Below are 15,695 nucleotides of genomic sequence, written 5' to 3' on the forward strand. Positions count from 1 at the left end.
CCAGAATATTTTTTAGGAAGCAACCAATTTTTGCTGGTCTCTGGAGTGTGAGGGTTTTTTTTTTTTTTTTTTTTTAATTTTTGTATTTCACACAACTTTTCTTCTGTAAGAATTAAGACTATGCATACAACCCCAGTACCTAACCTTTACAAGTTGAAAGTTTCCATCATGCAAGTTCTCCTACAAGAGATAATTAAGAAGTTGAAGTGACACCACCAAATTTTAAAAAGTCACTTTTTTCCCACCCTGTTGTTATAAGAAACTGAAAATTGCCTATAAAAGATTAGAGGGAAAAAAATTGGTTTCTTCAGTTTACTTTAGGCTTTTGATAGTTCTCTTCCAGAGATGTTCAATGTTTCCTCTGTTGTTTATGTGGATCTTTCAAAGAGCAACTGGGCAGGAAACATTTGATTGTAAAATGATAGAAATTGGCAAATATAATACCTGAAAGTACTTTGTTTTTAACTACTAACTAGATTTCAAGTGGATGTTGACCAGTTAAGCACTCAAATTGGTTTTGCACATGCACAGTATCTCATTGATTTTAAATGTATGCTACAATTTGAAGGAAACTATGCTATACTGTAAATACTTATCAATGCTATTCAGTTAAGCAGGTGTGATTTTACGTTTTTTCCACTGAAGAGTTCAGTAATTGCATAAGCTTTTAACTATACAAGTATGGAAGCACTCAGTAAAGGCAATAGTATTTTTTTTAGTATATTAATTTGTTCCCTCTCTTACAAGAAGTATAGTCATTCACATTGATGTATAATAGAGTAGCTCTCTGAAATGTGTCATATTCTAGTCAGGAGTGCAGTCATATTCTGAGTTTGACTACAGTGAGAGAAAGTTGGGCTCAAATATGAAGCTAAACTGGGAAGGAGGCTGAATCTGGAGATGGAGACCTGCATTCCAATTCTCCAGTCTTCCACTTGACACAGGATACAGAAGAGGTGGTTTAAGCTACTTTTGTACTTGGTGTATTCTCAGACTCAGGTACGCTCTGGCTGCAACAGCCACATAGGCTGTTCACCGAACTGAGGCTAGTGCATTCCAGTAACACTCTCAAGGGAAGGAGGAAAGATGCAACACCTTTCCAATTTTACCTGGAAATACACAAGCTATAATCTACACAGAACTACCACCACTCATCACCTAGGATAAGTACTAAATCCATTTGCTTCTAACTGGCCAGGGTTTTTTCATTGAGAGACACAACTGTCCTGTTTGAGTGGAAAAGAGGAAGGCAAGTGGTTATTCAGGGCACTGACTCTATTTTAGGTTTAAATGGTGCCAGACATCTCTTGAGGGCACCCATGAAAACAATAATTAGCATCAGTCAGCCTGAACTGGATTAAAGTCAATAGGACCATCAGATTCTAGACACCCCACAGCAGGCTCAAGGCTGGCACTGAGAGCTGTTCTGTAGTCTCTTAGTTTAGTGTTAGTACTAATTATTACATTTACCAAAAATAAAAAATTAACTTGAGGGGTTTGGGTGTCTAGTCCAGGCTTCTCCCACTGCTAAACTGAATTCTTACTTGCAATGCATTGACGATGGGATTAACATGCATCTTCATCATTGGTGTCCACTGATCTAAATCATAGTATGCGGTACTTGTAAGTAATATATAGATTCATAGATTCTAGGACTGGAAGGGACCTCGAGAGGTCATCGAGTCCAGTCCCCCGCCCGCATGGCAGGACCAAATACTGTCTAGACCATCCCTGATAGACATTTATCTTTTATCTGGGTGCAGGATACTTGGCAGGACAGAATAAGGTCTAATGTTATGATTGGATTGGAGCCTGTAGCCCACAGTCACACAAATAGTCATTCCTGTTCTCAAGTCCTGTACTCAAATAAGTAAGACTGCAGGATCAGGCCAGTATTTAGTCAGTTTGATTGTGCCTGTCAAAAGTCGTACAAGGAAAGTAAAACCATTTTATTCATCTAGTATTCAGTGACAAAGGGGAAGAAATCTGCTTTTAGAAATACCATATGGCTCCGATTCAAATGGGAATCTTTCCATTGACTGATGGGCTTTGATCAGACCAAGGGTCCTTTTACATCAAGATATCAGATTACCATTATGTAGAAAATGTTATGAACTGAAGTTTACAGTGGTCTATAAACTGTTGATGAAAATCTAACTATTAAATACAATTATTTACATTTTCCTCCAGCTTTGAAGCCTGATTCTCCTTCTCTTATGCTGCTGTGAATGAGTAACTCCATGGAAGCCACGGGAGTAACACCAGTATAAAATTGTTTAAATATGACACTCAAAGCCCTAGCCTTCAATTATCAAATAGAAAGCTTGCCAGAAATGTATTTGTTTCCCTCTTCTGAGTAGCCCACTTAGAGAATTATCTATAATTATTTCACTTTAAAATTATGATGGTTTTGTTGTTCTCAGTGAGAGTAGCATCTCTGTGTTTTGTGTAAACTCCCTAACTTCAAACATTTGGCTTATCAGCTAGGTTAGTTTATATTTCAAATAGTCAAATCAAGTATGAAGCACTGTCAAAAAGAGCACAGACCATTCTGGCAAGTAGATCAGAAATGTTCCCATTTATTAATTAAATATGTGCTGTATAAGCTTCTTTAAATCACACATTCACTCACGGAATCGAACAACTCAAAGCTGTTGCAGTCAACCACGTACATACAGCTAGGGACATGATACAGTACTCTGTTTATGCACAATACCTGAACATTAGTACATGTTACAGACTACCAACTTTGAGTTTGGTGAGCACAAAACCAACTGAAATAATTTTTTTTCTAAACTTACTGTAAAGTCTGATTTAAGATTTGTTTTATAATTCAGATTTTATAGGCTAGATTCTCCCTATGGATCCAACCTGAGCACACCCCTGCATACATGCAGAGACCCACTGACTTTAGTGGGACTTCACACAAGCTTAGAGACATATCTTGACAGATTCATTTGCAGGATCAAGCCCTCCATCAATTTAGTGCTTGTAAAATGTGATGACAGACAGCCCTGAAAACTGCAGTTGCCCACTGTGTCTCAATCATGACTGGCTCTACAGGTGAAAAGTTTGTTTATTCTCCATTATTTGTGCATCTCATGGCCTTTTTTTTTTATGCAGACTGCAAAAAAGTAGTTAGTAATGCGAACACCTGTCTCCTAAGAACTGGACTGAAACAAGTAAGTTCACCCACCATGCTACTTAACAGCCATCAGAAAATTCTCTTTACTCCATAACGGATCAAATTCAAACAGTTGACATGGTATTATATCCTGCTCCTGTCAAATGGAAAAACTTCCTCTGATTTTAATGACATCAGGACAAGTCCCCTCGAGGGTAAAGCTTTATAACTAGTGCTGGTCAAAGATTTTTCCACCAAATTGTTTTGATGGAAAATTAGATTTTTCAACTAATTGAAATTTTTTGGTGAAAAATGTTTGCTTTCTGCCTTAAAACTTGATTTTTCAGCCAAAAAACCTGAAATTTTCAGCAGAAAATCTATTTTCTGACCAGCTCTATTCGTAACATACATACACACAGACACACACACAAGTATTAAAGTTCAGGTCTGGACTTGGAGACTACAGAAGTACAGCAAAGAAAAATACATGTAGACCTCTGAGAAGGTGGGAAACTTCCATTTCTCAGATGACTCCCCCCCCCGCTCTTTCCAAAGGAGAAAGTCCACCCTCAATTCACATTAATGTCTACGGCCAATTGCAATGTATTAAAGTTTGTAAATAAGTAAACAAACAATTCAAAGACCACGGATCACATCAAACATCGATGTATTTTGTTCAAATTTATTTATGCTACTTTGTAATACACAAGTGTTCTGCACAATATATAAAATCTTAGTAAGATGAGGTCTCACTCCAGTACTGCCTCTCCCTTCCCTCCCACTACAAGAAATGGGCACAGTCACAAGTGTAAAAGCTGCAGAGCAAACTTTTATGAAAGATTTTCTAAACTTTTAAAACTAGAAGTATTTTAAAACTACAGACAGAGTATGAAGAACTAAGACATTCCAACTGCATTTATACTTGAGCAATGTTTTAACTTAATATTTTAGACTGCAGAGTTTATGTATTTGACAGTCCTATGAAATATAAAACCTGTCTTACCTAAATTAACCTCTTAGGATATGTCTACATAGCAGTTAAACACCCAAGGCTGGCCTGTGTCAGCTGACTTGGGCTTGCAGGGCTCAGGCTGTAGAGCTATAAAATTGCAGTGTAGACATTTGGGCTCAGGCTGGAGTCCCGGCTTTTGGACCCTTCCCCCCTAGCGGGGTCCCAGAGCTTGGACTTCAGCCCCAAGCCTGAATAATTTTACAGCCATGTATCCCAAGCCAAAATCAGCTGACACAGGCCAGCCACAAGTATTTAACTGCTGTGTAGATGTACCTTTAAAACCCAGCACTAAAGTAAAGCCTACTATACTCTGTAGTTTCTGCTTTGACAGGTCTTTACCATCCCGTTTATAACAGATGTTATATCAACTTCCACATTAACCAATGCGACCTGAGCAAGGGCACAACCACTTGCAATAGATAAAACCATCTAGATACATCTTAAAGCTTTGTTTTATTGCAAAAGGTGCCTGTTGCCGATGAGCAGAACCAAACCAAGACTTTACCGTGGATTCTGAAATGGTGCTGATCAGATAGTCCTTGGCTACACTTACCGTTAAACCACATCCAGCACTGGATCAGTTCTGCCCAGTGCTGACAATGGGTATTTTTAATAATGTAGACAAGGTTTAAGTGGGCACTTTAAACTGCATTTTAAACTCAGTTTAATATCCACACCCAGTTTCAAGTATAATTCTGAAGATGCCACCCTGGCGGAGGGGCACTCCTGCGCAGCGCAAGGTGGTCTCACTGGCTGAGCCCCACAGAAAGAAAGAGCAAGTCCAAAGTGGCTTTTAGGCAGGTCTAGGGAGTTTTGGAATATGAAGTGGGTGTGTGGCACCGAACAGCGGTGGCTTTGCACTGCTCCACCCCAAGCAGGCCACTCTGGTCTGCTGTGTCTGAAACAGGCCCCGACATGAGCCAGGCCTTGGATCCCCCTCCCCAGGAGCAGGCTGCGCCCTCAGCAGCAGGATGTGGTTAGGGCTGGGGAAAACTACACTCGGGCTTCACCTCCCCCGCCGGTTTTTAAAGGGGCAGCTCCCCAACAATAACGCGCGGTAGGGCTGGCTCCGGGGCCCCATTCGGCCGGGGGAGGGGGGGGGGCTGTGGCTGGCGGCTCGGAGCAGGGGCTGAACGGGAAGCCCCGGCCCGGTGCGGCCTGTGCTGGGCGCCGCGAGAGAGAGAGGGGAGGGGCGGGGTGGCTCCTGCTGCTGCCGCCACCAGCGCTCGCCGCCTCCCCTCCCCCCCCGGCGGGGGCTCCTCGCTGCAGCCTCTGTGCTCCGCTCTCGGTCATGTGACCCTAACGTAACCGGACAGGAAAAGCCGCCGCCGCCGCCGCGCTGACTCCGTTGTTGCTGCTGCTGCTGGGCGCGGAGACGGCGGCGGCCCGAGCGGGACCAGGCGCCACAGCGGCCCGAGCCCCCAGGTGAGCGCCCTGCGCCCGAGACCGCAGGGGGGCCGGGGCCGCTCCCACGTGCCCGATCCCCGCCGCACCGAGCCAGCCGGGAGAACGCGGGCTCCGGCGGGAGCGGCTGGGCCCGGCCCCCGCCATTGTGTGAGAGGGGAGCGGGCCCGGGCCAGCCGCGGGAGCCTCGGGAGCTGGAGTGGGCAGCGGCGGCCGGGCCGGCGAGGGACAGGGGGCGGCAGCAGCGCCTGGCGCCGCCGGAGCTCCCTGGCCTCCGGGCCGGGCTGGGCCGCTCCATCCAGGCCGCGCGGGGCGAGGGGGAATGGGGGCCGCGCGGGGAAGTGGGGAGATTGTCTCCTTCCTCGCGCGCCCTCCCCCCTTCGGCCCGCGCAGGGCTCGGTTCGGTCGGTTGGGGCCCTCGCGCTCTCTCCCCGCCCCTCGCGCCCGAAGCGGAGCGGCCCCCTGCGGCGACATCCGGCGTGGGGGAGGGGCGAGGGCTGAGGGAGCCGCGCGAAGCGGAGGGGGCGGCTCCGTCTGCTTCTCCTCAGCAGGCTGGGCGGCCCTGGCGGCAGCGGTGGATCCCGTCTCGCGCGCCCTGGCGGCTCCGCTCGCGCTGCGTCTTGCTTGCGCCGGCTCCGTCCCGTCCGTGCGCGCGTGGAGGGCGCGTCGCGTGCGCTAGGGGGCGGGGCCCAGCCAGTAAGAGCGGCGCGCGGCCACTCAACCTTCCGCCTCGGCGACCAATGAGAAGGCGTCCTCAGTCCCCGCTGCCACAGGCCGAGCGTGACTCCTGAGGGGGTGGAGGAGCAGCCGCGAGACTCCACCCCCGCCGCGCGCCAGAGCCCGCTGCCCGCGGGGCTGGGGGAGGGGAATGCTGTGCCGCTGAGCTCCCAGCAGCTGGGCCCAGCCCTACTGAGGGCTCCACGCTGCAGGCCCAGGCCGCTCCCAGCCCGGCCCGACGGGGCCTGGCGGCGCCACCCCCATGGCGGAAATAAGCCGCTGGCACCAAGCACTCGCGTTAGCTGCCCCTTGGCACCCCGGGGCCCGGCTGGCAGGGACCTGGCTGGGTGGGGCGGGCGCGGAGAACTGCCCAGCCAGAGCCCCGCTGCCTCCGCTCCGGGAGCTGCTGCTGGTGTCCTACCCAGGCGCTGCAGCCGCACACCGCTAGCGTGAGCCCGGGGGCAGCTCGGCTGGCGTGGGGCGGGGGCTCAGGTAGTGGCCAGATTTTAATAAGGTATTTACCGTATTCTGGCTAATAGAGCAAACCAGCCTTACCCCATGGCACCTTTTGAGAGAGTCTCCAGTCTCCCAGCCCTTCCATCGGTGAGAGATTTCCCACGTCCTAACTTGCTACCAGAGCAACCCCGTCCCTATTTCATTTCTTTACGGTTATTTGTCATGATTTTCTCTTTATAATTAAATTGACCTCATTTTTCACTTTTATATTTTGGTTGTCCATACCAGACTTAAGTGTTTGCAAAGGGACAATTCTGTGAATTATGGTTTTTATCTGTTACTCAGTTTACATGACTTCAAAAACTGATCTTTAGAAATGATCACCAGCGGAACAAAGTAGCCCATCCAAGCTATGCTGCCAGCAACTTAGTAATAGGATCTTCTCCATAATACTAAGCACAGAGATATTTCCATGTGGAAACGTTTTAAATACAAAATTGTATTATTAGACTGATTTATTATATCAGCCTTATTTAGCTATACTTCACGACTTTATTATATGATCACTAAGTTGAATTTTCTTAGGCTGAAAACAACTTCGATATTGTTTAAAAACAAAATAAAATAGGTTGTTTCCTCACTCTTTTCCCCTTCACCAGGGTGAGTGTGAAAATGGAATTAGTTTTTAGTGCCTTTGATTCTAAAACACTTTATCATTTTTGAGTGCCCATAAAAGTGATAAGTGTACACACATACTGAGATCTTGTCATCCTGGATACTAATTTAGCCAGCTCTGGGATGGAATATAATAGCTGTTCAATAGCCACCTTGACTCTACGGTTTAGAAAAGGAAACAATACTGTATCCAGGACCAGTTTAGGTAGTGAAAGGTAAATAAAGAGTGCCTCTTAACAGATGCCACCACCACCTGGATCATTATTACCTTCTATCTCACCTAAAGTTCTTCTATCCAAGTACAGACTGGACCCAGCCCCAATTAGTTTGTAAATCCTGAGATGTTCACAAAAATATTGCATAAAAGTGAAGGCTTGATCTTGCAAAGTGTTCCATGTTGTCACAGAGTCTACTTGAGTGGAGCACCTTACAGGATTGGAACCTGAACTGTGAATGTGCTTTGTTGTTGTTATTTACTTTTGAGAATTTATTTGATCTATTATATTTGCAGAGCCACAAATATCAAATGCCAACTTGTGTGCTTTATGGCCTTTATGATGATGGGAAGCTAATTTTTTTCCTATTAAGCAGTAGTGTTCGTAACAAAGTTGTCTTTTGTACACTGCATTCTTTCTTCCCCACTCCTGACTCACTTTACACATAGAATTGTAGGACTGGAAGGGACCTCAAGAGATCTTCTAGTCCAGTCCCCTGCACTCAGCAGGGTGCAGGAGGTGCTGGGGGGGAGGAGGTGTGCTTGGGGGAGGGGGTGGAAAGAGGAGGGGAAAGGGTGGAGTGGGGACAGGGGCTGGGGCTGAGTGGGAGGTTTGGGGGTCCATTAACATTTTAAAATCAAAATGGGGGTCCTTGGGTTGCTAAAGTTTGAGAACCACTGCTCTATGCCATTATCTAAATCACTGATGAAGATACTAAACCAGACCTAGAACATACCTAGAACTGATCCCTGTGGGACCCCACTTGATATGCACTTCCAGCTTGACTGTGAACCACTGATAACTACTCTCTGGGAACAGTTTTCCAACCAGTTATGCACCCACCTTATAGTAGCTCCATCTACATTATATTTCCCTAGTTTGTTTATGAGGTGATCATATTTCATATGAACTTCTGTGTCAGTGCAATGTATTCAAGCAGCCTGGTGGCTAATTGCAGTCACAAAGTGTTATAATGCTTTGGTCCTTCAGCAGGTTTGAAAAATATCTAATACCTACTACTCCAATGACTAAACCTGTTAGCTAAGGTGAAATACCTACACCACCATCCCTCTATAGATCATGTATGTTTTTCTTAATTGATGTGGATGTTTGTTTTCCTTCCTACACATTCCACTGCTTTATACCCATTCCTCCCTTTCCTACTGTCTTTTGTTCTCTATTTTCCATCTCTCCCTTCTTTCCAAAGTCTCTCTCCTGTACTTTATCCCTACTCATTTTCTTCTTCCCATTATCGTTCCCGCCATACCCACGCACTCACTTACACTCACACACGCACTCATCCACTCAAAGGCTTTCTTGGTCCCCCATCCCAAAAGTTAAAGACATTGGGTCTTAGAGGATGCTGCACTCCCTACTCTGCCTCTAACTCTTGAGAAAGTAATAGCAGCTCCTGAGCTGCTTCTTTACTGCACTGTTTCCTGCATTCACCTCCTTAATCCTGAACAAAATCAGTAATGGCACCTCTGGACTGCTTTGCTCCTGTTCTGCCTCCCCCTTACTACAGCATCAACCTCTGAGCTGCTGCTGCTCACAGGTTTGCCCTCAGGGGAAAGAGTCAGCAAGTATAACATCCCTGGCTCCTCTTGCCTGCTCCAAATTACCACTCACCCTGGGCAAGTGAGGTTTTCCAAGCCCTGTTTGGATTTTCAGTTGCCCTGCAGGTAGGTGTTTACTTTTACACATGTGTGTCAGTGATCTCCTCTACCCACACTGAGGTATTGATGGAGGTGATTGAAATCCTGAGGAGATAAAGGTCTACCAACTGACCAGACTATACTTATATAAATAATTAAATTAATAGCAAAAAACCTCAATACAATCTCCCCGTAAAAATAAACTCATTCATCTCTTGCTCATCTTTCTTTTGTCTCTCTTTCCCCTCTCTTGGATTGTGTATATTTATCTCTTAGATATCTCCTACTCTAATACCCTTATTTCTACCACTGACTTGTTATGTGACCCTGAGCAAATAAGTCAACCCTCTATAAAATGGGGATATTTACCTAATTAAAAGACACTGTTTATAAAGCACCTTGATACTCTTGCATGAAAGGTGCAGTAGAAGCACAACGTATATTGAAAAAGAATGTTCATGTACATCTACTGTTAAGTAAATACTTTTACATAAATGTCATTTGCTTTTCAGCGTGTAAAAAATGGATCTGGCCAACCACGGACTTATACTGCTACAGCAGCTAAATGCACAGAGGGAGTTTGGTTTCCTGTGTGACTGCACGGTTGCTATTGGTGATGTCTACTTCAAGGCGCACAAATCTGTCCTTGCTTCTTTCTCCAACTACTTTAAGATGTTGTTTGTTCATCAGACCAGGTAACTATAGAAATGTTGACTGTTAAAATGTTATTCATTTAAGTTGGCTAAAAAAGTCTAGCTACATTCTGAAGCATTAAAAAAGTGTTCATTTGATTTTTTTATTAATATTCATAGAGAACCCGAAATCTATTCTTATTTGCAAACAAGGAACTTCATCAAGAAGTGGTAAGGTTGAAATTGTGTTTCATTGGAGTCCAGCTAACCTCCAAACCTAATATTATACTTCAACAAAAATTCTTCACCATTAAAAAACAAACACATATTAGAATATTTAGAAGTGAATAGTTAAGGTAGCCAGCCTCGTCTCCACTGTAGTTCTTGGTCACTGTCATCCACCCAAACTTAACTTTATCTCCTCAAATCTGCAAAAGAATACCCAAGAGCCAGTAACTAATTACTGGGAGAGTGTGAGAAATGGCATTGTAAAATCGGTTAGAGATTTGTTTTTTATCTTTGCTCCATAAAAATTGCAAAAATATTACAAAGTTAAGATTTGGAGGGGTGATAGTGAACAATGAAGCATTACATGGCAGTGGAGCACAGGCTGCATCCCTTAGCTGTTTATTTCCAGACATTGTAAAAAAATGGTTTTTTGTGGGGGGTGTTTTAAGGGTAGAATTTTTGAAAAGCAAGTATTGTTATTGGGTGTTAGCTGGACTTCAGTGAACAAGTTCAACCTTAACTCTTAAAGTTTTTTGAACTAGCACTAAAATTTTGAATCTGGTATATAAGGTCCACAGGTAGAGAGCCAACTCAGATAGTTCTAACACCCATCAAGGTGCATATTTTAACAAGAACTGGAGAGGCGGAAGTTATACCTGGGGAAAAAATGGGAGTGGCGGACTATGGAGAGATGGAAGCCTCTTATTCAGATTGAAGGTAGTGGGGCAGGAGCCTGTGGGAACAGTGTTCCCATACTCTGTAGCACTGTTGACCTCACTCACTGTATGGGTGAGGTCATGCCAAATGGCCGATGCCATTTTATACAGAAGCTTCCTGGTGGCAGTGGCAGAGTACCTGCACTTAAAAAAAAGCCCTAAAAACCAGGACTGTACCCCTGATTAAATGGTTAATGTCTTCTATCTAGAAAATTAAGCATTTAAAGTTTACCATGAATAAGAGCCTCTGCCTATCGCTGTCCCTCTAGTCCCCTGCGTTCCTTTCATCCCCCCCGACTCCTAACCTCTTGCTTCCCTTCTCCAGAGCCCTTCATTCCAAGACCAGGTAGCATGGCTCCATGCCAAAGTCCTTGCCCTCAGGCCCTACCCCTTCTAATCCATTGCCCCTTTATCATGCCCCCCACTGTCTCCTCCCCAATCTCCTCCTACCTAGAGTCAGCAGTAGGTAATCCTATAAACAATTGTAATATTGTGCTGTATACATGTGAAAACAGCTTCTTAAGATTATGGCCTAAATGTAACTGCATTTAACCAAAAAAGGGCTGGGAAATTAAAGAGAAAACATTGGCTGTAGCATGATCTAGTTTCAAAAGCATGTGTCAAATTTTGTATTGACAAATTCTTGAATTTCATTAATATTCATCTTGTACATTGAAACCCACATAGTGACCTCTGATGTAATGAAACAGTAATGAATAAAAGCTCCCAATTGTTTCAGTGCTTTGCAATGTGCAAATTACACTTCTTGTTTTAGCAATCCGCCACTTAAAGTGAATTGTCTGTAAGTAAGAATGCTTTGATAGGATTTAATCTAGCCATTAGCAAGATTTTAATATAAGACTAGTGGGAAAAAACACATCCTTGTAAACTGCAGAATATATTGTGTGGGACAGCAATTTCATAACAGCAGAAAAGAATTATTATCTTAGGGTCTGTCAGAACACATTTATGTTTCAAAGCAGTTGGTTTACTGAGAATAAGATTGCCATTTTTCAATTGGCCAAATAAATTAATGCCTTTTGCCCCATCTACAAACCATGTCTCTTATGACAAGCTACACCCTCTCTTTCCAAGCAAAACTAATCATTACTGGAATTGCAGGTTGGTATGAACTATGGGGACTATAGGTTATTGTTTTACACTTGCACTTTTAGCATTCACATATTTATAATTTAACAACAACAAATGTGATTCTCCCTGTGTTTCAAAAATCTCCCTATGTTTCTGCCTGGCACTTGTAGAAGTGTTATGTTTAGTTATGGTGCTGCATAAATGCAAGAATTGGTTCCTGCACATATGACCTAAAATTCAGTTAAAATGAGGAGGTCATTTTTAAAAGCAAATAAATTTTGTAATAAATTTTATGTTTGTATTTCAAGCATATAACACTAATTATTTTTTATTCAGAATTGAATAACCTAGATTAGATTCTAGAGATTTTTCCTTATCTCATTGTTTACTAAACAATTATTTTTCTTTCAGTGAATGTGTCCGTTTGAAAGCAACTGACATACAGCCAGATATCTTCAGCTATCTCTTGCATTTGATGTATACTGGGAAGATGGCACCTCAGCTCATTGACCCAGTTCGATTAGAACAGGGAATAAAGTTTCTGCACGCATATCCACTGATTCAAGAGGCCAGCCTTGCCAGTCAGGGTACCTTTTCTCATCCAGATCAAGTTTTTCCATTAGCCTCTTCTTTATATGGCATTCAAATTGCAGATCACCAGGCAAGACATCCCACTAAAGTTACCTCAGCAACTGACAAACTTGGGCGAGAATCAAGGCCACAGCCTTCCAGGATGAGCCAAGAACCAGTGTCTGAGGGCTCACAGCTCTCACAGTTGGCTTCAAGTCTGCCACAAGTGACCCGGACAAATATGACCACTTCTGACCCTTTGCAGTCTTCACTGTCTCCAGAACTGGTTTCCACTGCTGGTAATAGTTCTCCTCCAGAGGAGGAAGCCAACATGGAAGCATCTTCTTCAGATGAACAGCCTGCTTCACTCACAATAGCACATGTCAAGCCAAGTATTATGAAAAGGAATGGAAGCTTCCCAAAATACTATGCCTGCCACCTCTGTGGTCGTCGGTTCAATCTGCGAAGCAGTTTGCGTGAGCACCTCCAGATCCACACAGGAGTACCCTTCACATCAAGCCAACAGGGAGAAAGTAGCATTTCCCTGTCTCTTTGTAACAATGCAGCTGAAAAAGATGCCATGGAAGTGCCTGAAGCGGGAATGATTAGTGACAGTGAGCTGCAACAGATCTCAGATTCCCCAATAATTGATGGACAGCAGCAGGCAGAAACACCACCACCATCAGACATTGCAGACATAGACAACTTGGAGCAGGCAGATCAAGAAAGAGAAGTTAAAAGACGGAAGTATGAATGTTCCATCTGTGGACGCAAATTTATTCAAAAAAGCCACTGGAGGGAGCATATGTACATACATACTGGCAAACCTTTCAAGTGCAGCACTTGCGACAAAAGCTTCTGCAGGGCCAACCAAGCAGCCAGACATGTGTGCCTAAATCAGAGCATGGATACATATACTATGGTGGACAAACAGACTCTGGAACTGTGTACTTTTGAGGAAGGCAGTCAAATGGACAACATGTTAGTACAGACCAACAAGCCCTACAAATGTAACTTGTGTGACAAAACATTTTCAACTCCCAATGAAGTGGTCAAACATTCGTGCCAAAATCAAAACTCTGTCTTTGCTCTAGAAGAAGATAGATCCATTCTGCTAGGTAGTGAGGACACAGAAGCTACAGAGACTGATAACTCAGTGTTAACCTCCATCAAAAAGGAGCAGGAAGCAGTGTTGTTAGACTGAAGGTGAAACCTATCAATTTTTTAAAGTTCAGTCATTTGTATCAAACTAATACTCCCCCTGCAACCAGAACTACACTGGCATGGTAAAAAAATTTGATCTTGCCCCTCCCACAAATAAATAAATAAAAGGCCTTTGCCTCAAGCCCCAACATAATTGATTTTAATACAAAGGAAAGTGTGTAGAGGGAATTCAGCTAACTTCGTCAATAGTACTAGTAAACTCAAATTTAAATAGATTTTAAACAGATTTTAGATTATTTAAATGCATACTTAGATGCAATGAAGTGTGTAATGAGAAATAAAATACCATTTTGGTAAACGAAGAATATATATATATTTAATTATAATTATTTTCTCTGGTAACAAGTCTTCCTTTTGAGAAGAAATAGCAGATGATGCAGCGTACTTTCTAGAGCTACATGTACAAACTCTGTAAGATAACTAAAAAAGGCTTAAAACTTTTCACAGTGAACCCAGGAAACTTTGTTTTTAGCCTTTAGTTTTTCCTCAAGTATTCCCTGGGGTATGTATTTCAGGTATCATCATTGACATTATGTCCATTCAAGAAAATGTAGTTACTTAGTCAACTTTGACTAAAGTAGCAGTAATAATGATGTGATGGCAATCTTTTTATATGTATATATAGAAAGCGTGTGTGTTTGTGTGTTTGGTATATACAGGTAAATGAATGCACACACCCTATCTAAACAATTGGTCATCTGCTTTCAAGTTCAACCAAAAAGGTCCATAAATTTTAGTTATTTGACAGATAAGCCATTTTACACAACCCTTATTTTTAAATTAAATTTAAACTGCCCCAGGATGTGTGCATTTTTATTATCGTGTTTGAATGGAAATTAATATAATTAGTGCTGTCACCCAAGACATGGAGGAAACTAGAGAACAGAGAAATTGCATACTAGCGAGCACTGTGCAATTATCAGTGCTGCATTTACATGTGCTGTAGCAATAGATCCGAGTCATTCCTGATATGAGGGGAGAGGGGAGACTTGATCACCTTATTCACACAAGTAGTCTCAGACTTCAGTGGGTCTAATTGCATGAGTTAAGGTGAAAAAGATTTGGCCCTTTGTTTAATATAGTCCCCTTCTAGCAGCGGACAGAGGGAAAGGTGGCTATGGATCATGGTTGTTTTAAAAGTGAAGCTGCAGTGCTGGCCAGTGAATTCTATTGTTTAAGGGATTCCCATTACTTTAGACTCCAAGGCAAAGTATGCAAACGCTGGGAGGGCAAATACCATAGCATTAGCTATTGCTCAGGATAGCACTGCATCTTTGTATTTAAAATCAAGTTGCTGATTTTTATATTTAATTTTTTATAGATGCCTGGATTTTTTGCCAGTAGGCTAAAAACTAAGCTGACAGCAGTAAGGAAGCCCACTGATCAGTCATTGGGCCAATAGGAAAGCTTATGTAGGCAGAGTAAGTGCCCCACCATAAACGGAGGCAGTGTGGGGGGGAGGGGGGAAGGGCAAGGCACAAACCATAGCTCTGCTCTGTGTATATGTTTAAACTGAGTATCATCCTATTTTGTGTATAGTTAAGTTCTCAGATTTGTAAGTTTTTATACATCATTTCATTGAATAAAAATTGAATTAAATGGAATGTGATTTATTTTGAGTCTGATCAAAGATTATTGGCTTGTGATCTGTTCAACAGGACTCTTTTTGAAGCAATATAAAAGCTGTAGGAAGCATGAAATGTTAATAAAACTCTTTCATATAAGCAAACAAATGGCTTATTTAAGAAAATTACACCTGCCTAAAAATAGTGGATTTAGAGCAAAAGTACCACCTGAACCTTAAGTTTAGTACTGTTCTGATAGACTGACAGAACTAAAATAAACTAAGAATTTACTGCACAGTATAACCTTCAAGGATGATGCGTGCCCCTATGAATTGCTATACTATATCAAAATAATCTCGTGCTATGTCTTATTGTTTATTCCCTACTTTCAGTGCTGACAGTTTGTCTCT

The 15,695-nt window shown here is 43.1% G+C and overlaps 1 protein-coding gene across 1 annotated transcript; it reads left to right on the forward strand.

Annotated features, from left to right (window-relative positions):
- The first annotated feature begins 4,260 nt into the window (after positions 1-4,260).
- ZBTB2 (zinc finger and BTB domain containing 2) lies at positions 4,261-15,278 on the forward strand. Its single transcript, XM_024200389.2, has 3 exons — positions 4,261-5,561; positions 9,771-9,953; positions 12,338-15,278. Exons 2-3 carry the CDS (start codon positions 9,781-9,783, stop codon positions 13,698-13,700), a joined length of 1,536 nt encoding a protein of 511 aa, XP_024056157.1. The 5' UTR covers positions 4,261-5,561; positions 9,771-9,780; the 3' UTR covers positions 13,701-15,278.
- The last annotated feature ends 417 nt before the right edge of the window (positions 15,279-15,695 follow it).

Source organism: Terrapene carolina, unplaced genomic scaffold (assembly GCF_002925995.2).
Source record: "Terrapene carolina triunguis isolate 2854851 unplaced genomic scaffold, T_m_triunguis-2.0 Scaffold85, whole genome shotgun sequence".
Taxonomy (NCBI): domain Eukaryota; kingdom Metazoa; phylum Chordata; order Testudines; family Emydidae; genus Terrapene; species Terrapene triunguis.